Below are 24,440 nucleotides of genomic sequence, written 5' to 3'. Positions count from 1 at the left end.
CCTTCTTCTTGGTTTGGGACCTTCTCCCTATCCCCCTCCCCATCTCCTGCTCCCTGGGACACCGTCTCTCTAATGCCGCTCTGGTTCAGGTCACCTGACCTCCAGTCTTGTGCTGTTTCACTTCTTTCCTTCTGTGCAGGTGCACAGGGCTAGTCTCTGGCTTAAAGAATGAGTAAAAAACACAAACTGCACATGTGCAGCCTTTCCCAGCTGGCGCATGCATAGGGGGCCCTAAGCTCAGACCTCTGCCTGCCGATTTAAAAGGTAAGCATTGTGTTTCATCACACTGGGAAATGTTAGTTTTTAGAGAAAGCTGTGTGTCTTTATATATAAATCATATAAAGTTAACATGCAGGCCCATGCAGCAAGCAATTAGGAGCGCAAATGGTATGTTAGCTTTTGTTACTAAAGGATTGGAGTATAAGAGTAAAGAAGCCTTACTAAATAATACAGGGCAACTGTGAGGCTACACTTGGAATAATATGTACAGTTTTGGTCTCCTTATCTAAGGAAGAACATACTTGCTCTAGAGGACTGAAACAAAAATTCACTAGACTTGTTCCTGGGTTGTGGGGATTGTCCTATGAGGAGAGAGTGAGTAGACTAGGCCTTTATTCTCTGGAGTTTAGAAGAATGAGAAACCATCTAGTAGAAACATATGAAATTCTCAAGGGGCTTCTAGGGTGTGTGCTGAGAAAATGTTTCATGGCTGGGGAATCAAGAAGATGGGTCAAAGTCTCAAAATAAGGACCAAAATAAAAGCAAACTACTGCAGATGCTGGAGATCTGAAATAAAAACAAGAAGTTCTGGAAAAACTCAGCAGGTCGGGCAACAACAGTGGAGAGGGAAGCAGAGTTAACATTTCCGGTCCAATATAACTCTTCTTTAGAACTGAACCCCCGGTCTATTGATGCGGTGGAAAGACAAAATGGTATTCTGAAAAACAAACTAGCTAAACTATGTGAAGAAATCAATTTGAAAGGGCCTGAAGCTCTACCCTTGGCGCTCATGACTATGCGCTCTCACCCTAACTGTCTCAAGAGCTTGCATATACAGGTGTAGAAGCTCAGAAAAAAGCCCACCATTGAAGACTGCCATCAATACCAGCCCGGGGACTTAGTCCAAGTAAAGACCTTCAGGAAAAAGAACTGTTTGGAACCTCGATGGGAAGAACCTTTCCAAGTCCTGCTCACCATCCATATGGCCGTGAAGGTTGAAGGACGCCCTTGTGGATCCACGCATCGCACATCAAGCGGACGCTGACCTCGGACGGAAGTGCTTGTGCAAGAACTTTAACTGAGCCGTCAAAATGTTGACTCTGATTTGGATCCTGTCCTGTGTGGTCCTTGCGAGGGCATGGACTACCAATTCTGCGGTTCAACGAATGCAGGCCGTAGCCTTGCAAGTTAATCGGACTAAATGTTAGATTTGTACTCATTTTCCTCTATGCAAAACAGCAGCTGAATTGCATGAGAGGGTGAAAAGGACCCTACCTTGTGCTGCTAACAACTCGAACGGCCCTGAAGGTTAAAGGGAAGGAAGATTGGGTCCACGCCACTCGTAAAAAAAACATTGTCCGGCAGTCCTATAACCATCGTTACCAGTGAACTAATTTGCATTATGTATCAGATACTGCCTTTTGCTATATTCTGTCTTTTTGCTATATTTTGTGGGGTGTACCCAAAGGATTCTCACCCCAACACCTTTTTGTCTTTATGCCACGCCTATGCTTGACAAGTAGGACAGGGTACCTGTTGGATATGTGCCCAGACTCCCCAACATGGAGGTGAGTCAAGCGCCTATCAGGCAAAACCAATGACTGAGGAAGAAGTGAAGGATCTCACAAATTTCCACACCCAGTCAGATGATGCAGAATCCAATATGTTCAGGGGATGGTTCCGTCGCTCTCCACCTGCTAATGGGTGGAACTATACAGATCATGGGATAAGAATCAAGCCTCCTCAGGGGCTGATAAACGCCACCTATTGGTGTTCGAACCTTGCAACCGGTACCTATAACCTGGGACAGCATGTTATGGATAAAGTGCGAGAAATAAAGAAAGTTGGGGAAAGATTGAGCACTTTTTATAACAGGGATTCCTGATGGGCTACAGTAACGAGGTGGTTCTCCGATTGGGGAAGTTGGCTGCTGTATGTTTTAATTGGGTTAGTTTTAATAGATGTTATAGGGTGTTGTGCATGTGCTACTTTGAGGATTTGCTGTATCCGGTGTATTAATGGAGCTATGAATGGAGTCACCACTGGATTAGGAGGAGCTCCCATTGTCCTCAATTGGTACGCACTGGCCCCAGTGAAACCCACTGGTGGGGAGAAAAAGTTTACCCTGCCAGGGATCAGCGTTTTCCTTATGGTTATGAGCCCCCTTATGATGATGAAGATACTATTGCTCATTGGTATTAATCTAAAAGATTAACAAGGAGGGATTGTGGAAGAATAAAATACATCTACAGGACAACTAAGGGTTAAACGGTTAAAATCATAGTGGAATACTACAGCACAGTTCCCTATTTTGTTCTCCCAGGCACACCTGCAGCTGCCAGCCAATTGAGCAGGAAAGGAGGAAAGGAGTATCGAAGGGTCATGAGGACTCGAAACATCAACTCTTTTCTTCTCCGCCGACGCTGCCAGACCTGCTGAGTTTTTCCAGGTAATTCTGTTTTTGTTTTGGATTTCCAGCATCCACAGTTTTTTTGTTCTTATCATAAACAAGCTGCCTGGAATCCTTGACGCAAGGGTGGGATGTCTGCCCCAACACAAAGGGACAGGATCAAGCAATGGTCGTTTGTCCTTTAGCATATTCACCCCCTAGCACTATAGATAAGGTCAAGCAGGGTTATCTATTTTCTGTCTCACTTCTTATCACCAGATGAGCTCCTCCTAAGATCCTGGGTAGTCATAAGCTAGAATAGATCAATTGTATACTGCATGCCGTAAACCATGATTCTCAATGTAATTAATTATTGAAGGTCAGACAGTTTTATCACCTTCAAGCTCTTAGATATGTACAACTTTTACTATAACTACGTGTGTACTCTGATGCTTCTTCAGAGTGTCAGCTAGCTCCACTGTAAGCTGCTGGGCTCTCCATGATATCACGATTTTAATAAAAGGCTTCCGAGACAAACCTCCTGGGTCTGTGTTCACTCCGATTTACGCAACAGGGATCACCAGATGGGGAGGTCTCCCATCAAATCCCCATTAAAACTGGCCATCAACATTTTCTCAATTCTCTCAGCTGTTTCTGGCAAACTGCTACTAAGCTGTCCTACTGTTTGCAAATCAATAGTGAGGATGCGACACCCAGGAGTCCAGGCCGTTGTGTCCCTAGCCTGAGAAAAATCTCTTTCCAATGTTCTTGTACAATGCGACATTGCCATAATGGTGACCAACAATCTGACACACACACACACACACACACACACACACACACGCACACACGCAAGCACAGGCGCACACAACCCAGCACTGGCATGAGCCATGGCCCTACCTTGTTGTGCAAGGCCTCCATTTTCCTGATTTCCCTTTCCAGGAGCTCTCTGCTCAAATTGACAAAGCAGCAGCAGCCACCAACGTGGCCTCCTAGAGGCAATCACTGGGCAGCAAGCTCGCCTTCTGGCCAATTAGACCATTTAAATTTTGAAATAGTGTTGCAAGCACAACACAGTTCACGACCCTGCATAGAAAATATACCTGTTTTTTTTTAATTCACTCATGGAATGTGTGCTTTGCTGGGCCAGCATTTATTACCCATCCCTAATTGCTGTGGGTGTATCTACACCACATGGACTGCAGCGGTCCAAGAAGGCAGCTCACCACCACCTTCCCAAGGTCAATTAGGGATGGGCAATAAGTGCTGGCCCAGCCAGCGAAGCCCACAACCCATGAATAATTTTTTAAAAAACACACATACATTTTCAATACGGGGTCGTGAACTCCACAGCCGGATGAATTCCGAGTCTCGACCCCAAGCCTGAACTGTGTTGTGCTTGCGACACTATTTTAAAATGTAAGTGGCCTAATTGGCCAGAAGGCGAGCTTGTTGCCCAATGATTGCCTCTAAGAGGCCATGTTGAAGACTGCTGCTGCTTTGTCAATTTGAGCAGAGAGCTCCCGGGAAGAGAAAGCAGGAGGATGGAGGCCTTGTACAACAAGGTAGGACCATGACTTGTGCCAGTGATGGTTGACCATAAACATTTGTTTAAAAAACCATTGCCAATAAGGTTATTTGGACCCCACTGCAAATCTGACAGCTGCGCACTGATCTTCACAAAAACTGGTCAGGCTCGCCCAAAAAGCTTTTAAAAGTTCTGTTCAAAGGTTTGGTCCATGTCAGCCCCATAACAAGCCCCAGAAGAAGCTTAAGGGGCCACGAATTGATGTAGGGTGCCTTCCTTGCTTCTTCTCCACCACTGGCCCTCTGAAAATCTGGAACTGTCTCAGGGATGTCAGGATCCCGAAATGGCCTCGGAACCATGATTTTCAATGCCCACCCCACATCAGGTCTCGATTCCACCAGCAATTGAAAATCCAGCTCACTTGCTCCTCAAGTGAATTGTTGAGCTGACCCTCATTTGATTCCAGACTGATAGACACATGCAACATTAACAGTCTACAAATGAATTGAAGACCAAATGGAAGAGGTGAAGTCTCACGTTACAGGGACTGGAGCAGATAGATGACAAATCCATCAGTTACTAAAGCTTGAGGTTCTGCTGGCTTTGAGTGGTTTCTATGGAGTGAAAGCTCCACTCCTCACTGTGAATCTGACAAAATATGGGATTGTTAATCTGTTCCTAACTTTTATTTACATGAACACAAAGGCAGAGGGGGTTTTACTGTTGCAAAATGAATTTACATTTGTGTCAAACCGGAAAGTATTTTGTAGAAACCTTGAGGTCAGAGATCTTTTAAAGAACTAATGTTGAACTGGGCAGATTCTCAGCCATTTGTTAAGATGTGTCGTACTGAAGAAAGGATAAAGTTTCTCTGTAAATTCACACCCAGTGAAAGTGTAGAGGTAAACCTTTCTGTTTGCACCATAAAATGAAACTCTCCTAGAATCATAACTGAGATAAACACCAATCTTCATGGGAATCTCACCAGCATGGATGTCAGGTTGATTGTCAGAGTTTACCTGAAATTTATCCTCAGCCCTCACAATGGTCCAGAATCCATTTTGTGGTAACAATTGGATATCTTTCTTCCTGTCCACAGTCTCTTTGGCTACTCCCAGAGTCCAGTGCTGATTCCCCGCCACCTCCACCTCCCAGTAGTGTGCGCCCGATGTGAATCCCTCTGATCCCAGCAAAGATTCCCAGACTGTAAACCTCTCTGCACTGTCATGGATACTCCTCTCTGTCTGGGTCAATCTCACGTTCTTCAGATCCTTAGATACCTCAAGCCTTGGATTTGCTGTTTCTGTATCCAGGGTTACAGGGGCTGGGACGAAAAGGGCAGAATTATTGGGTGCTTAACTACAGGCTCTGAGGCTCGCTTAACGTAATTAACAATAATGTTTGAAAGAATAAAATAAAGCAAGAGGTATTGTAACAATAATCACAACTAGGAGAACAACCACTTACATCTCTATCGCACCCCCAGCTGGTACAAAGACGCTTGAAAGCACTTTACAGAAAGGCAACAAAAAGGGAGCAACAGGGTTTCAACAGGAAGCCATTTAGGAGGGATTTTAAATTATGGAGAAAAGTGTCAGAGTGGACAGATTTGAGGAGTTCCAAAGGGAAGGCATGTGGTGGATAAAAGAGTGGCACTATGTCTTAATTTGTGAAGAGAGGAGAAAGCAAGTCTCAAGTTGATGAAAAGGTAGATACCAGTTTTAGCAGTGGTGGCAGGGGTGTAGAAATTTATGAATGGGAATAAATGAATAAATAAATAAATAATTTTATAAATGGTTAATGCAACAGAGATAGTAAAAATAATAGAAAGAAGAAATTTCTGATGAAAGTTCATCAAACTGGAATGCAAAGCCTATCTCAACAAAAACAGAATTACCTGGAAAAACTCAGCAGGTCTGGCAGCATCGGCGGAAAAGAAAAGAGTTGACGTTTCGAGTCCTCATGACCCTTCGACAGAACTTGAGTTCGAGTCCAAGAAAGAGTTGAAATATTAGCTGGTTTAAGGTGTGTGTGTGTGGGGGGCGGAGAGATAGAGAGAGAGAGAGGTGGAGGGGGGGGTGTGGTTGTATGGACAAACAAGCAGTGATAGAAGCAGATCATCAAAAGATGTCAACGACAATAGTACAATAGAACACATAGGTGTTAAAGTTAAAGTTGGTGATATTATCTAAACGGATGTGCTAATTAAGAATGGATGGTAGGGCACTCAAGGTATAGCTCTAGTGGGGGTGTTTTTTTTTATAATGGAAATAGGTGGGAAAAGGAAAATCTTTATAAGTTATTGGAAAAAAAAGGAAGGGGGAAACAGAAAGGGGGTGGGGATGGGGGAGGGAGCTCACGACCTAAAGTTGTTGAATTCAATATTCAGTCCGGAAGGCTGTAAAGTGCCTAGTCGGAAGATGAGGTGTTGTTCGTCCAGTTTGCGTTGGGCTTCACTGGAACAATGCAGCAAGCCAAGGACAGACATGTGGGCAAGAGAGCAGGGTGGAGTGTTAAAATGGCAAGCGACAGGGAGGTTTGGGTCATTCTTGCTGACAGACCGCAGGTGTTCTGCAAAGCGGTCGCCCAGTTTACGTTTGGTCTCTCCAATGTAGAGGAGACCACATTGGGAGCAACGAATGCAGTAGACTAAGTTGGGGGAAATGCAAGTGAAATGCTGCTTCACTTGAAAGGAGTGTTTGGGTCCTTGGACAGTGAGGAGAGAGGAAGTGAAGGGGCAGGTGTTGCATCTTTTGCGTGGGCATGGGGTGGTGCCATAGGAGGGGGTTGAGGAGTAGGGGGTGATGGAGGAGTGGACCAGGGTGTCCCGGAGGGAGCGATCCCTGCGGAATGCTGATAAGGGGGGTGAAGGGAAGATGTGTTTGGTGGTGGCATCATGCTGGAGTTGGCGGAAATGGCGGAGGATGATCCTTTGAATGCGGAGGCTGGTGGGGCGATAAGTGAGGACAAGGGGGACCCTATCATGTTTCTGGGAGGGAGGAGAAGGCGTGAGGGCGGATGCGCGGTAGATGGGACGGACACGGTTGAGGGCCCTGTCAACGACCATGGGTGGAAAACTTCAGTTAAGGAAGAAGGAGGACATGTCGGAGGAACTGTTTTTGAAGGTAGCATCATTGGAACAGATGCAACGGAGGCGAAGGAACTGAGAGAATGGGATGGAGTCCTTACAGAAAGCGGGGTGTGAGGAGCTGTAGTCGAGATAGCTGTGGGAGTCAGTGGGTTTGTAATTGATATTGGTGGACAGTCTATCACCAGAGATTGAGACAGAGAGGTCAAGGAAGGGAAGGGAAGTGTCAGAGATGGACCACGTGAAAATGATGGAGGGGTGGAGATTGGAAGCAAAATTAATAAATTTTTCCAAGTCCCGACAAGAGCACGAAGCGGCACCAAAGTAATCATCGATGTACCGGAGAAAGAGTTGTGGAAGGGGGCCGGAGAAGGACTGCAACAAGGAATGTTCCACATACCCCATAAAGAGACAGGCATAGCTGGGGCCCATGCGGGTACCCATAGCCACACCTTTTATTTGGAGGAAGTGAGAGGAGTTGAAGGAGAAATTGCTCAGCGTGAGAACAAGTTCAGCCAGACGGAGGAGAGTAGTGGTGGATGGGGATTGTTCGGGCCTCTGTTCGGGGAAGAAGCTAAGGGCCCTCACACCATCCTGATGGGGGATGGAGGTGTAGAGGGATTGGACGTCCATGGTGAAGAGGAAGCGGTTGGGGCCAGGGAACTGGAAATTGTTGATGTGATGTAAGGTGTCAGAGGAATCACGGATGTAGGTGGGAAGGGACTGGACAAGGGGAGAGAGAAGGGAGTCAAGATAACGAGAAATGAGTTCTGTGGGGCAGGAGCAAGCTGAGACGATCGGTCTACCGGGGCAGTTCTGTTTGTGGATTTTGGGTAGGAGATAGAAGCGGGCCATCCGAGGTTGGGCGACTATCAGGTTGGAAGCTGTGGGAGGGAGATCCCCAGAGGAGATGAGGTCAGTGACAGCCCTGGAAACAATGGCTTGATGTTCAGTGGTGGGGTCATGGTCCAGGGAGAGGTAGGAGGAAGTGTCTGCGAGTTGACGCTCAGCCTCCGCGAGGTAGAGGTCAGTGCGCCAGACAACAACAGCACCACCCTTGTCAGCGGGTTTGATGACAATGTCAGGGTTGGACCTGAGAGAATGGAGTGCAGTAAGTTCAGAGAGAGGCAGGTTAGAATGGGTGAGAGGAGCAGAGAAATTGAGACGACTAATGTAGCGCCGACAGTTCTCAATGAAAAGATCGAGAGAAGGTAAGAATCCAGAGGGAGGGGTCCAGGTGGAGGAAGAATATTGGAGATGGGTAAAAGGATCCGTTGAACTGGGAGAGGACTCCTGCCCAAAGAAGTGAGCCCGGAGACGAAGACGGTGGAAGAAGACTTCAGTATCATGCCGAGCCCGAAATTCATTGAGGTGAGGGCGTAAGGGTATGAAACTAAGTCCTTTGCTGAGCACTGAACGTTCAGCATCGGAGAGGGGAAGGTCAGGGGGTATAGTGAATACACGGCTGGGGTTGGGATTGGAAGAAAGGGTGGGGACGGAGGGACAGGCAGGGGTGGAGGGTCCTAGATGGGTGTTGGTGTCGATGAGTTGTTGGAGCTTGCGTTCCTTAGCACTTGAGAGAAAGAGAAAAAGTTTCTTGTTGAGGCGTCGGATGAGCCGAAGGATAAAATGAAACTGGGGGCACGCGCAGCTTTGAAAAAGGGTACGGCGGTGCTGCTGGAGGGAGAGGTCGAGTGTGTTCATATGGTGGCGCATGGCACTGAGTGTGGATTTCAGAATGTGACAGGAACAGCAGTCCGAGAAACGTTTTATGTCCCGGAGATACCTGTAATCCTGGGTGGGTTCGAAACATGAGGGGTGGAATTTCAGTTGAAATCCACGTGGGGTAAGTCGGACACGGAGACAGTCACTGAGAAAGGAGATATGGCTGTGAAAGCGGGTTTTAGTAAACACCTTGTCAAACACCAGGAGGGAAATGGAAAGCAAGGAAGGTGAACAAGGCATCAGAGAGATACGGATATCTTGTTGCAGAGAGGAACAAAACTTCTTCAAGGAGGTAGGCATTCCTTGAAGAGCAGTGGCAGTCAATTAAACACAGAGATAAAAACAAAAAAACTGCGGATGCTGGAAATCCAAAACAAAAACAGAATTACCTGGAAAAACTCAGCAGGTCTGGCAGCATCGGCGGAGAAGAAAAGAGTTGACGTTTCGAGTCCTCATGACCCTTCGACAGAACTTGAGTTCGAGTCCAAGAAAGAGTTGAAATATAAGCTGGTTTAAGGTGTGTGTATGGGGGGTGGAGAGAAAGAGAGAGAGAGAGGTGGAGGGGGTTGGTGTGGTTGTAGGGACAAACAAGCAGTGATAGAAGCAGATCATCAAAAGATGTCAACGACAATAGTACAATAGAACACATAGGTGTTAAAGTTAAAGTTGGTGATATTATCTAAACGAATGTGCTAATTAAGAATGGATGGTAGGGCACTCAAGGTATAGCTCTAGTGGGGGTGTTTTTTTTTATATAATGGAAATAGGTGGGAAAAGGAAAATCTTTATAAGTTATTGGAAAAAAAAGGAAGGGGGAAACAGAAAGGGGGTGGGGATGGGGGAGGGAGCTCACGACCTAAAGTTGTTGAATTCAATATTCAGTCCGGAAGGCTGTAAAGTGCCTAGTCGGAAGATGAGGTGTTGTTCCTCCAGTTTGCGTTGGGCTTCACTGGAACAATGCAGCAAGCCAAGGACAGACATGTGGGCAAGAGAGCAGGGTGGAGTGTTAAAATGGCAAGCGACAGGGAGGTTTGGGTCATTCTTGCGGACAGACATTTGCAAAGCCTATCTTCCTTTCACAACAGCTGTTGCATGATCTATCATGTTTTTCAGCAGTTTATTGCTTCGTTTTAATAGTCAAAAAATATTAATCTAGCAATTCAAACATCTATGGAACATTATTGTCCATAAACAACAGAATTACAATGCGCCACCCTCCAACCATGTGGCCTAACATATCCCTCATACCACCATCAAGACAGAAGACCAACCCTGATTCAAATTCCAATCCAGCCAGTTACTGCTCCATCAGCCTACTCTCAATCATCAGCAAAGTGATGTAAAATATCTTCGACAGTGCTACCAAGAGGCACTAACTTACCAATAACATGCTCACCAATGCTCAGTGTGGGTTCTGTTTGGATCACTCAGCTCTTGACCTCAATACAGCTTTACACCCAACATTGACAAAAGAGCTGAATTCCAGAAGTGAGGTAGTGTGACTGCCCTGGAGATCAAGGCCATGTGTGGCTTCAAGGAACCCTCTCAAAATTAAAGCAACTTGGAATTGGGGAAAACTCTCCACTGGTTGAAGTCATACCTAGCACCAAGGAAAACGGTTGTGGTTGTCGGACGCCAATTATCTCAGTCCCAGGACATCGCTGCAATCTGAACTGGACCAGCCATATGAATACTGTGACTACAAGAGCAGGTCAGAGGCTAAGTATCCTGTGGAGAGTAACTCACCTCCCATCTCCCCAAAGCCTGTCCCCCATCTGCAAGGGTCAAGTCAGGAGTGTGAAGGAATACTCTCCATTTGCCTGGATGACTTCAGATCCAACAATACTCAATACACTCCGCATCATCCAGGACAAACCAGCCCACTTGGTTGTCACCCCATGTGCCATCTTAAACATTTACTCCCTCCAGCGTCAGCATTGTGTGCCATCTACAAGATGCATTGCACAAGCTCTTCATAGTTTTCTTGGCAACGCCTTCCAAACCTGTGACTTCTACTACCTAGAAGCACAAGTGCAGTAGCTGTATGGTAAAATCATCTGCAACTTTCCTCCAAGTCACAGAGCTGACGGAGGTAGTGACTGTTGAGGCCACTCTCACTCATAGGATTGTGGGAGGGCACAGTGATGCCCAGCTTTGGGCTGATGATATGCCTCTGATTCATCACAAGGTGGAAGATGCTGGAGCTGCATTGTGAGGTGTGTGAATATCTGTTAGAGATTCCAGAGGTTTGCAGATCCTTGTGTGTAAGGTGGAGGAGCCCATCCACACCATAAAGGTGCAGCCATGTCTACATAGTCTGCATGCGTGGCTTCCTCACTGAAACAGTAACAATCTCTTTGGAGAACCACATCCAGCAAACCACACAGTAGATGTCCAAGATGCATGTGGCCTGCATGTCATTCACCTCCTCCATGAGCTTGGTAGAGTAGTGGCTGGGCAAAAGGGGGAGGGGATGCCTGGGATCATTGCCAGTTGTTCAAACTCCTCAAGTGAACAGCAAAGAACATATGTGTACTGAAAGGGAAGAGGAGCAACTTACTGAAGAATCTGCTGGCTCCTCTCAAGGCGTTCCAGGAGTGAACAGCAAGTCTTCGGCATCTGATAATGACACCAATGCCTCAGGAAGCCACGATGATAGAGGTGGCTCCTGCGCCTGTGCTGGTTACGAGCAGTATTCTGAGAACCTCCAGGCCTCAGACAACCAGGGCTCAACTGTCACAGCCAATGAAAGGCACAGGGCAGAAAGAGCAGCAGGCAGCCTCCACCTCAGCTGACAGTGCAGGGGCATCACCCGCAAACAGGTGAGAAATCCACCTAACTAACTGCACTTGGGTTCCAGGGGGGGATGTTATATAGTTCGATGTCATCTTGCTGTTTATTTGTCTTTAATAAAATCTGATATGTTGCAACAGATAAAGGATCCTTCACTCATTTATCCAATTGATTAAAAGTTCAATGGCTCTTGGGAAGATCCACCCTACATGGAGTCAATGCATTTTCCATGCCATGCTCTGTTGTCATGATGAGTCCATTGAGATGGTAAATAAATTCAAGGAAAGGGCAACAGAGCTTATAGAAGGTAGAAGATTTATTTGCTTGCACGGGTGTGTGAGGAAAGATCATGTGAAACGTGCCTGGATAGTTAGTCCCTTGCATGTATCGCATTACACCTTGTCTGCTGTTCCTTGGAGTCTTCACCATATTGTGCCTGGTCAGCAGCCCTCACCAAATACTCATCTTTGGAGAAGGCAATGCACTCCAGAATGTCCTCAATGTTCAAAGCTTCTCCCTTCAGTAGTGCCAAGTTGTGCAGAGCACCACACACTGCCACGATAACGCAAGGTCCTTGGTGAGGTACACTGATGGTTTCCACCAGATCTATCAAGGCATCTGAACTGCATCTTCAAAAGCTCTATGGCCTGCTCCATAGTCACTCAAGTTGTCTGGAAACAACTCTTGTATCTCTCCTCTACATCGGTTCTGGGGTTTCACACAGACTGATGTGTGGACAATCTTGATTCTAACCAAAGAAAACCGTGAATTCTGCACATTTGAGAGCTGGTTTTCCCAATTCAGACTGCTGGCTGATAAGTAGTTATGCATATTGGAAAATTATATGTATGCTTCCCTGGACCTGCCATCCATTCCAATTGCTAGGTGTAAAATTGTGGGCCGTGTATCTGCTATTTCCTAATATGCTGGTGTTTCAGACTCTCAGCCAGCAGCATAACCCAACAAATTACCCTGGTGATTCCAAACTGATAGTGGAGAGTGAGGAGGGGGGGATGATCAATGGAGAATAAAAGCAAAATACTGCAGATGCTGGAAGTCTGAAACAAAAACAGAAAATGCTGAAGAAACTCAGCAGGTCTGATAGCATCTGTGAAGACAGAAACAGAGTTAACATTTTGAGTCCGTATGATTCTTTTTCAGAGCTACAAGAAGTAGAATTGTGATTAAATTTATACTGTTTGCGGGGGGAATGGAGCAGGTGAAGCTGGATAGAAGGCCAGTGATAGGTGGGGGAAAAGGGGGGATTGACAAAGATGTCATGAACAAAAGGACAAAGGGAGTGTTAATGATAGTGGTGTGGGCTAAAAAAGGTGCTGATAGTGGCATTAAGGTAAGAAAGCGGAATGTGATAATAGCACGACAAGGGTCAGCACTCTGAAAAGAACAACATGAACAAGTAACAGGTGGCCCTTGTTGGATGGGTGGGGGCAGTGGTGGGGGAAAAAGGGGGATCAAAAATGGGATAAAAAGGGGGGATGAAAAAGGGGGATAAAACAATGAATAAATGAATGAAAATAAAAATGAATAAAAATAAGTGGATAAAAAATAAAAATGAATTTTGAAAAATTTTGTAAAAAGGGATAAAAAGGGGTGTAGATAGACCAGAGAGTTCATGGTCTGAAGTTGTTGAAAGCAATGTTAAGTCTGTAAAGTGCCTAATCAGAAGATGAGGTGCTGTTCCTCCAGTCAGTTGTAATCAAATTAATATAAATGTTCATTACAATAACTTGTGAATCTTACCTGCACACACAAATATATTCTTCCAATCTGAAAACAGAACAAAAAACAATAAAACTGGAGAAATCAGAACACAAACAATTCCAGAGAAAAACATTCATGTGCATTTTTAACTGCTGACTGTGATTTGGAAGACATGAGCTCCTAAATGCTGGAAATGCAAATCCACTGTCTGGGTGGGCAAGAGAGGAGTTTGGAGCATCACCTTGTCACACTGGGTCTCTCGCCCTTTTCAAAGCAATTTCAAAATTTCACGGTATTTGTGGCAGATGCTTTTTGCATCCTACTGGCTCCCCAAAGCCTGTCCAAGTCAGGAGCGTGATGGAATACTTTCTTGTTGCCTGAACGAGTGTGGCTCCGACAATACTCAAGAAACTTGACTCCACCCGAGACAAATCAGTCGTCCACTTGATCAGAACCCCATCTACCACCAATGCAGTGACAGCAGTGTGTAGAATTTACATGATGCACTGCATCAACTTGCCAAGCTTCCTTTGACAGCACCTTCCAAACTCACAACCTCTACCACCAGAAGGACTAGGGCAGCAGACACTTGAAACACCACCACCTGGCACACAACATCCTGAATTGGAACTATATCACCGTTCCTTCATTGTTCCTGGGTCAAAATCCTAGAATCTCAACAATGGCAACACATCTTTTGGGTTCCCTGGCCAATCAGAGAGTGTGGGTGGGTTGATGCACTTTGTCAAAAGAAGGATTTCTAAAGCGATTCTGGCATCAGTAAGAATTCCTCAACATTCTCACTCTTTCCTGGAGGTGCTGCTGCAGGGTCTGAGGAAAGGCAGTGAGGTCCCAAGAACAGAAGGAAGAGATAAGAGCAAAAAACTGCGGATGCTGGAAATCCAAAACAAAAACAAAAATACCTGGAAAAACTCAGCAGGTCTAGCAGCATCTGCGGATAGGAGCACAGTTAACCTTTCGAGTCTGAATGACCCTTCAACAGAACTAAGTAAAAATAGAAGAGAGGTGAAATATAAGTTGGTTTAAGGGGGTGGGGGTGGGTGGGGAGGGGGTGGGTGGGACAAGTAGAGCTGGATAAAGGGCCAGTGATAGGTGGAGATAACCAAAAGATGTCACAGACAAAAGGACAAAGAGGTGTTGAAGGTGGTGATATTATCTAAAGGAATGTGCTAATTAAGGGTAGAAAGCAGGACGAGCAAGGTACAGATAGCTTGCCATTTTAACACTCCACCCTGCTCTCATGCCCACATGTCCGTCCTTGGTTTGCTGCATTATTCCAGTGAAGCTCAACGCAAACTGGAGGAACAGCACCTCATCTTCCGACTAGGCACTTTACAGCCTTCCGGATGAATATTAAGTTCAACACTTTTAGATCATGAACTCTCTCCTCCATCCCAACCCCCTTTCCGATTTTCCCCCTCCTTTTTGTTCTTTTCCAATAACTTATACAGATTTTTCTTTTCACACCTATTTCCATTATTTTTAAGTGTATTTCCATCCATTGTTTTATCTCTACCTTTTAGCCTATTTCAATCCCTTCCCCCCACCCCACCCCCACTAGGGCTATCTGTACACACACCGCTAGAAGAGATGTCAGAAGCTCTAAAAAAAAATTCATCGGAAAACATTCCTTTCTGGCAGCGTTCGTGGCGCAAATGAGCCATTTGACGGTAAGACAAAAAATGGAAGATACAATGTTAACATATGGCAAGATTGCTTAGAAACAGGACGCAGGTGTCAGTACGACAGGAGATTTGTAACTAGAAACAATGGGGACAGAAACACCTTGGATAATTATGATAGGAGAAAAGAATTAAGGATTTACGACAAAAAACTGAACCCAAGAAACGCCGAGGGTGTGGTTAATCGGTGTTTTAGATGTGATTCAAAATACCATTATGTAATGAATTGTCCTAAATGATATAACAAGGTGTTCAAAATTAAACATTAACAGAAGATTCAGAAGAAGATGGAGATATTGACCATAACGATGGATGTATTGGTGGCAGAATCCTTCAACTGTGCAGCGCTAGATAGCAGATGCACGACTACAGTCTGTAAAACAGACTGGCTAAAATGCTACCTGGACTCCTTAAATGACAGGGACCGGAATAAGGTTAAAGAATTTGAGTTTCACTAGTTTTAGATTTGGAGATGATAACACCCTGAAATCTTTAAAAAGGATAGTGATTCCCTGTAAGATAGCTGGAGTCAATCATTTCATCAACATAGATGTAGTGTCCAGCGAAATATCATTACTGTTGAGCAGAACATCGATGAAGAAAGCGCAAATGAAGCTGGACGGAAAATGTCAAGGCCACTGTATTTGGAAAACCTGTGGATTTACAATTCATGCAATCTGGACACTACTGTATTCCTTTATTGAAACCTAACATATCTACTAAGGAGATTAAAGAAGTGTTATTAGCGTCAGGGGATAAGAATTTGGAAGACAAAACGCAAATTGTGTTAAAATTGCAACAGCAGTCTGCCCACCCTTCTTCACAAAGATTAAAACTTTTGCTAAGGGCTGCAGGAATAAGGAAGTGAAAGTATGCTAAACTTGTAGAGTAGATAAGCGATAGATGTCAAATATGAAAGAAATACAGAAGGACACCGTCACAGCCAGTAGTGAGTCTACCTTTAGCGAGGGATTTCAATGAAGTTGTGGTGATGGATTTAAAGGTGTGGGACAAAGATAAGAAAATAATTGTGGATCAGTAAATGGAGAAGTGGATAGGGATTGGGACCACCAGCGAAATTCCTCACTAATAATGGGGGGAAATTTGCTAATGACGAGTTCTGGAGTATGTGTGAAAACATGAATATAATAATAATGAATACTGCAGCTGAAAACCCCTTTAGTAACAGAATGTGTGAAAAGAATCACGCGGTTTTTGATGAGATGTAAAATATTGGCGGATAGACCAAGCTGAAAATCAACATCAGCTCTAGCATGGGCTGTCCATGCCAAAAATTCACCACCGATGGTTGGGGGCTATAGTCCATATCTGTTGGTTTTTGGTAGAATTCCAAAAATTCCTTCAGTCCTGAATGATATCCCCAGCTTGGGAGGGAACTATGATTAGCTCTGCCTTTTCTGAGCATTTAAATGCTCTACACGCAGGTAGAAGAGCATTCCTTAAAGCCGAAGTTTCCAAAAGAATTCGGCGAGCTCTAAGACACAGTGTACATCCATCAGAAACTACTTTCAATCAGGGAGACATGGTATACTATGAAAGAGAAAGACTTAATGTGTGGAAAGTCCTGGGAAACATTATAGGTAAAGATGGTAAAACAGTCATTTTACAACATGGGAACCAGACTCTTTGGGTACACTCAACACGATTAGCTGGCGCAGACTATAAATTTGCAGGTTCGGAAAGTGTTGTAGGAAGGGACGAGGAACCATGTACTTCCCATACCCATATGTTGCATGATTGAGAGGACCAGGCAGCTGAAGTTGACAGAGTATCTGAAGATGGAGACAGTAATTTGGACAAAGAAGATGATGCAATTTGTCGAGGAGGACAACTGCTGAAAGCTGGCACTAAAGTTACATACTTGCCAGAAGATGCCAGTCAATGGCAGGATGCGATTATTGTAGGGAAGGCAGGGAAGACTGCTGGAAAATATAAAAACTGGTTAAATGTGATTTATTATCTATAAAATATTCAATAGGAACCGTTACTGAATAGCCTTTTCCATTTCCATAAACAGTCAATAAAGCACAAGTGATTAAACCTATGGATTGGAAACAAAAATGGAAGGATCGGAAACGCAGTATCAGTTCAGAGAGTGGGTCCGGGAGTGAACACGCCTCTAGGAAGAGATCGCAAACTGTTAAAAGAACATCTATAAATGGGGGAAGGAGATCAACCAGTAAAAATGTGGAGGGTGATAGAAGGCAGGATAGTGGAGGGCATTTCTTAACAAGGTCAAGAAATATGGCACAGACTGGTAACGCTACAAGGAGCAGAAGCCCATGTGATCGTAAAGTCTTAGTAGCTTCAAGCAAATTAGACGATAAGTTAATAAAGGATACAAAACAGCAAGAACTACATAGTTGGAAAGAATTTGGGGTAAATATAGAGGTGCCAAATAGGGGACAAGCAGCTCTGTCTTATCGATGGATATGCATGTAAAAGGTGCTTCCTGATGGGGCTTATAAAGCTAAAGCCAGGCTAGTAGCACAAGCTTTGGAAGAAAAATTGGGTGACTGGAATATAAGAGTAGATTCGCCTATGGCTGGGAAAGTTATGCTAAACATCTTTTTTATTCTATTAGCTACAGATGCTTGGGAATGTAAATCCATTGACAATAAAGCTGCCTCTTTGCAGCGACACCAACTTCAAAGAGAAGTTTTGCTCCATCCACCAAAAAGAGGCACCAAATGCAGAAGGGACTCTCTGGAAGCTAAATAAATGCATATACGGTGTGAATGATGCCTCCAGAGTTTGGCATTTCTCAGTGGGGTCAGATGGGCTGCCTTCAGTTGGAAGCAGACCCGGCAATATTTTATTGGCACCATGGAGGGAAGCTTGCAGGCATCTTTATGATGCATGTAGATGATTTTTTGTGGGGTGGTAGTAGCAAATTTGAAACAGTTGTCATTAATGGGCTCGGGACAGAGTTAAAAATTAGAAGTCAAGTTTCTGGTGTATTTAAGTACATTGGATTGGAAATCAGGCAGAGCGGATCACATGTCCTTTTACATCAGCAATCCTATTTGGAGAACATCAATCCCATTGCAATTAGTCATGGTAAGGGCTCCCAGAAAAATAGGGCAACTTCTGAAACTGAAAAAGAGGAACTCAGAAGTCTAATTGGGCAACTCATTTGGCTAGGCAAACAAAGAAGGCCAGACGTCAGTTTTGATGTTTTGGAATTGAGCACCAAAATGAACAATCCCAAAGTTGAAGAAATCATTCGGGCAAACCAAACATTGTAACAATTAAAAATGGAGCAGTGTATTTTGAAATTCCCATCTTTGGGTCACGTTAGAAAAATGAAACTGATTGTGTTCAATGATGTGTCTCATGCAAATCTGTGATGGATTTTCAAGTGCGGGAGGATTTATAATTTTTCTCATAGGGGAGGGGAAAGGGAAATATTGCCCTTTGGCATGGGAATCTAAAGATACGAAGAGATGTAAAATGTACGTTAGCAGAGGAGACTCTCGCCCTTGTTGAGGTGGCATTTTTTTATATCAAAGATACTGGCAGAAGTTAGAAATGGAAAAGGGTATTCAGGAACGGTACCTATCGAATGTTTTATAGATAATAAGTCACTTTGGGAAAATGTTCACTCTATGAAGTGCGTTAATGAGAGGAGATTGTGAATTGACATGGCAAGCTTAAAACAGATGCTTGAGGATAAGGAGATTGCCAAGATCAAATGGATTGATAGCAGTTACACCAAAAGAGGAGCGAGCTTCAACAAGTTACTAGAGATCCTCAAAGAGGGACATCTTTCTCTTTAAGAAAAAACACTTCTTTTGTGTGGACATATCTATAAATGTTTTTTAAAAGAGGGGAATAAGGTCAATCTATTGAATGAAAAAAATATACTGAGGTTTGCTATTACTTTTTTCTTGTGTGATTTATTTTAAAGAGGGAAATCTGTTAGGCAAGGAAACAGTTAAAAAAAGTTCAACTGCTATTTATTTATTTATTTATTTACTATTATTATTTATCAACTAAATTCCTTTCCCTAACCACTGACTCCATCCCTCTGCCCTGCAAGAGTCTGGAATTAAGCCAATCTGTTCACTACCTAAGTGTCACATTTGACCCCAAGATGAGCTTCTGACTACATAATCATGCAATCACCAAGAGTGCTAACTTCTATCTTTCTTCACCCCTGTCTCAGCTCATTTGCTGCTGAAACCCTCATTAATGCTTTCATTACCTTTAGACCAGTGCTTCCCAAACTATTTTCCAATGTGACCTCATTTTAACATTTAAAAATTAATGTGATCAGATGCCAACAAAAACAAAATAGCAATAAAGCAGCATAGTAACATGCAGTATATAAATAAAATTCTATTATTGAACATTATATAGTAAATATGAAAATCTGAGTTATAAAGTACTTTGTAAAACTGTTATTTTTTCATGTACTTTTGTAGATTTTGGCCAAGCTCTCCATATTCCCTGATGATAGAAGTTTCACTGAAGTCCCCCTCCTCCTGTCCCCTGGCCCAGAATGACCAAACATGTGCCCTGCTGCACATTGTTCCCTATAAAGATGGTGACCGTGCATTCACCCTGCAGCACATTTTCCCCTATAAAGATGGTGGCTGTTAACTCAGGATTCTAATTGTCTAATATTTTAGGGGAAATTCTATACAAGACACATACTAAAAACAGTTTTCCCATTGAGTGTTACATGGATGTTCATTCCTTGTGGTATTATATACATTCTACAAAAAGTGTAAGTGAAATAAAGATGTAAGGATCGACCTGGCTAGAGTGAAACCAATATTACAGAGAAAGAAAACCTCCAAGATCAAATAGGGTTGCTGTAAGTCATCAATTATCTGATTGTTTCACAAAACAAAATGCTTGTATGAAGAAGAGGGGCATCTTGGAATGCAATGTTTTATATAGAAAATGGAAAGTCATTTTTTCTTTCTTCTTCGATTTGTTTCAAAATATTGTTTCTAAGCATTAATTGTTAAGTTTCATTTAAAGAAAACAGGAAATCTGTTAATTGTATAAATTAAGATCAAGCATTTACAGATGGGGCGTTTACTGGATAAGTACTTGAACACACATAAATAGACAATTATTGACACTGGTGTTGGGTAGTAAGATTAGCAGCTACACATTTGTAATGTCTCACTTTGCAAACAGATTTAAAATTGAGTAAAGATTGGCTTCTGGTCTCCTCCTTCACAACTGGTTGTCAAGAGTTTAACACAGGGGTGGTAAAATCACAGGAAGACTTGCCGGATTGGCTCCCCGATGAGATCCTGCTATCAGGGCATTTTACTGATGCTGTGAACGAATACAGACAGGAGGCGGGCGGCCCATTAACATAACTGAAGAATTTTACAGGACCATTGGCAACGGCCCTACACTGCATGGGGAGGCCACCAGGTAAATGGGGAAGGCCTCCCAGCTGTAGTCTAGGAGGGGCAAGGCCTCTTGGGCCAAAGGAGGGGCTATGAATAGGGAAGGCACTACAACCTGCCCTCGGCCCCTTTAATTTTTTTTAATTTCACATAGTTCCCGAGGTCTCCTGCATTTCTCAACAGTGACCACCTCTCACAGTGGTGCTGCTGAGGCTTCAGATCTGCCCGCCCGATAATTGGGCTTGCAGCATCAGGAGTCCGGCCTGCTGTCCTCAAATGGATGGTGGGCTCCCTGTCAACCAATTAGGAAGCCGTCTATGGTAAAAGACTTATCCACCAACAGCATAGGGGTTCCTTGCTTGCCTACAAACCCAGCTGAATGAAACTTGGACAAGCTCAGGATCCTAATCCAACCTCACTTTTAGGGCATTTAACTGACTGTAGGCACCTAAACCTGCCTCTCCTTGCCAGGGACATTTCCCACATAAAAATAGAAAATGCTGGAAAAGCTCAGCAGGTCTGGCAGCAGCGGTGGAGAGAGAAATCGAGTTAACGTTTCGGGTCTTTATGACTTCTTCAGAGCTAAAGAGAAGTAGAAATGTGATGGATTTTATACTGTTTAAGGGGGGATGAAGCAAGATAGAAGGTCAGGGATGGGTGGGAGTTCGAAAGAAGAGTCATATGGACTCAAAATGTCACCTCTCCACAGTATTTTGCTTTTATATTTCCCACATACATGTACGAAGACAAAACACAAATACAGGTTGAAGAAAAGGTTGAATTATTAACACTAATTGTGAATATGTAAAAATGCCTTCACTGTAAAATCTTCAATGTCTTCAGAATATAGATTGTGAGAAAGAAACATTTAATAAAATGTTAGAGCACAGAAGGAGGCCATTCTGCCTATCATTACAGTGCTGGCTCTTTGAAGGAGTTATCCAATGTCCCAATCCCCCACTCTTACCCTGTAGCCTTTCAAATTTCCCTGTTTCAAGTATATAATCAGTTCCCCTTTGAAAATTTCTGTTGAACCTGCTTCTACCATCATTTCAGGCAATATATTCCAGATCATAACTCATGGTGTTAAAAAAATGTCTCATCTCTCCTCTGGTTTTTTTTTGATTATTTTAAATGTGTCCTTTGATGACTTCTCATGCTGGTGCAGAAAGGTTCTTCTTATTTACTCAAGACTTCGAAATCTGCCCTTAACCTTCTCTATTGGACTTTCCCATTAAAATTGTCACAGAGGGCTTTGTCTTTGCATTAGTGCAAGTATTCTTTAAACAGTGTGAAAACTGTTGATGACTACCAGCAACCTTTCTAGCAGTGAAAATTAACTATTACAAGTAAAGAATTTCATTCCTTCAGGTCTTCAACTTTTCAAGGAGATTTTTAAAATGTGAAATCTTCAAATGACTTTTATTGTTCTTTCTGTCTCTTTTTTTCTCTTTGTGTTAATCCAATGTTTTTTCTCCATTATTTTCTGTATACAATTAAAATTGAATTCCTCTCCTTCGATTTACCCTCCTTCTCAGTCTTTCCTGAGTAAATTTCCTAATCCTTAAATCTCACAGGTTAAGGACTGTTTGTTTACTCCACAGTTCACTCAGGTCTCAAATGCTGGTTCCCTCGCTTTGCCATTATCCATTAGCACCTTCAACAATTTTGTGGGTGAATAATATTTGAGCTGAAGGGCACATGGGAATTTTAACAATGTTCTCTTACAGCAAATTATGACTCTCTATCTTTCATCAGATTACAAGTGTTGTTAACGCAGCAGATACATGGGCGAATACAAATAATGCTGTAACATGCTCAGTAGATAACATACTGCGTGGTTTAGGTAAAAAAGCGTCTCATACCTGAATCACTAACAGATTTCCACTGATCTAAAAAACAAAAAATAAAATTATAAACACACTTCATTAATCTGATTGTCACAAACATTAAAATATTGACACATTCTCCGTATCTGAAATAGTCTGAACATTGAAACTTTAGTATCTGGATGTTAACCTTGTATTTCTCTCACCTGACTCAGAAGGTTGTGGATCACTTTCCAAAGGCTTGACCACATAATCCAGGCTGACACTCCAAGTGCAGTACTGAGGGAGTGCTGCACAGTTGGAGGTGCCAGCTTTCAGTTAAGACATTATACCCAGTCCAGTCCGACCTCTCAGGTGGACGTAAAAGATCCCATGGCACGATTTTGAAGAAGAGCAGGGAGTGCTGTCCCGGTGAACATTTGTCCCTCAGCCAACATCACTGCAATATTCCTTATTAATATTATTGCTGTTTGTGGACCTTGCTGCGCACAAATTAACTGCTGCATTTCTCACAATTCAACAATAACAGCCCTTCAGAAACACCTGCTTTGTAAAATAATTTGTGACATCCTGAAGTCATTAAAGGTATTTTTTTAATAAAACCCTCAATTATAAAACCTATCAGAGATGTTTTCTCTTTCTACATTGTCCCTGTTTCAGTAACTGACTTTGTAAGCAAGTAGCAACAATAACCCACTACCGTCGGATATATGCTGAGATGCTACATTTCCCTGGGTAACCCCGTTGTGTTTTGCTCATGTGCTCTTTGTTCATATTTGAGCTGAGACAAAAAACATCAGCTTGCTATTCATTCAAATGACATCAAGGTTCACTGACTAACACTGACCACAGGGGCCCTGTCATTTTTTCCCTTCCCCCCCACTGCAAGTTTAGCTGCAAGAGGGGTAAGGGTTCAAGCTTGGGTAGAGGTAGTAATTCAAGGTGTAGAGTCAAGGCAGGAGAGCAAAATAGTAATATGAAAAATGAGGGTCAGAGAATGGAAGGAAAGGACAGAGAGAAAAAAAAAACCTAAGAATACGTCAACAGTCAAGACTTGCTGTTACAAAGGTAACAAAAAGACAAAACTGAAGGCTCTCTATCTGGATGCATGAAGCATTCATAACAAAGTAAATGAATTGATGGCCCACACCAAAGTCAACAAATATGATCTGATAGCAATTACAGACATGTGGCTGCAGAACAACAAAGATTGGGTCCTTAATATTGGGGGTACATGACATTCAAGAAGAATAGGAAGCTAGCTAAAGGTGGAGGGGTAGCACTGTTAATCAAAGAGGGTATTGGTGCAATAGTTAAAGATGAACTTGGTTCAGGAGATCAGGATGTAGAATTGGTTTGGGTGGAGGTGAGGAAGATAGTAGGGGGAAAAAGTCATTAGTGGGAATGGTCTATAGACCCCCTAACAGTAGCCAGTGTAGGACAAAGTATTCAAGAGAAAATATTGTGTGCTTGTGATAAAGGGATGGTAATAATCATGGGTGATTTTAATCGACGCATAAACTGGAAAAATCAGATTGGCAATAGTAGCCTGGATGAGGAGTTCTTAGAATGCTTTTGAGATAGTTTCTTACAGCAGCATGTTCTGGAACCAACCAGAGAGCAGGTTATATTAGATTTGATATTGTGTAACATGACAGGGTTAATTAATGACCTTAGAATAAAGGCACCCCTAGGTAGCAATGACCAAAAAATGATTGAATTTTACATCCAGTTTGAAAGGGAGAAGAGTGGGTCTAAGAGTAGCATCTTAGACTTAAATAAGGGTCTCTATGTTGGGATGAAAGCTGAGCTAGCTGAAGTGAACTGGGAAACTAAGCTAGAGGATAGATCAATAGAGAAGCAGTGGCAGGCATTTAAGGGGATATTTCAGAGTTTTCAGAATAAGTACATTCCTACGTGAGAGAAAAATTCTAAGGGGAGGACCCAGTATCCGTGGTTAACTAAAGCAGTTAAGGAAAGCATCAAACTTAAGGAAAAAGTGTACAGCTCCGCAAAGGTGAGTGGCAGGGCAGATGATTTAACAGAAT

General features: G+C 43.3%; 1 protein-coding gene across 7 annotated transcripts in view; it reads right to left on the bottom strand.

Annotated features, from left to right (window-relative positions):
* Positions 1-4,803: 4,803 nt before the first annotated feature.
* LOC121291467 (butyrophilin subfamily 3 member A3-like) overlaps positions 4,804-24,440 on the bottom strand; it is a 303,402-nt gene continuing 283,765 nt past the window's right edge. For 6 of the 7 annotated variants that reach the window (XM_041212687.1, XM_041212686.1, XM_041212691.1 and 3 more), the window contains 3 exons: positions 22,429-22,455; positions 13,504-13,530; positions 4,804-5,460 (listed from right to left, as the gene is read on the bottom strand). In XM_041212687.1, coding sequence (XP_041068621.1) covers positions 4,937-5,460; positions 13,504-13,530; positions 22,429-22,455 — 578 coding nt within the window. In that variant the 3' untranslated portion in view covers positions 4,804-4,936. Of the gene's footprint in view, positions 5,461-13,503; positions 13,531-17,051; positions 17,108-22,428; positions 22,456-24,440 lie in introns of those variants that run through there. The other variant, XM_041212692.1, reaches the window with a different exon arrangement.

Source organism: Carcharodon carcharias, chromosome 19 (assembly GCF_017639515.1).
Source record: "Carcharodon carcharias isolate sCarCar2 chromosome 19, sCarCar2.pri, whole genome shotgun sequence".
Lineage (NCBI taxonomy): Eukaryota > Metazoa > Chordata > Chondrichthyes > Lamniformes > Lamnidae > Carcharodon > Carcharodon carcharias.
Note: the sequence above shows the minus strand (reverse complement) of the source record. Positions and strands in the feature narration are given on the sequence as shown.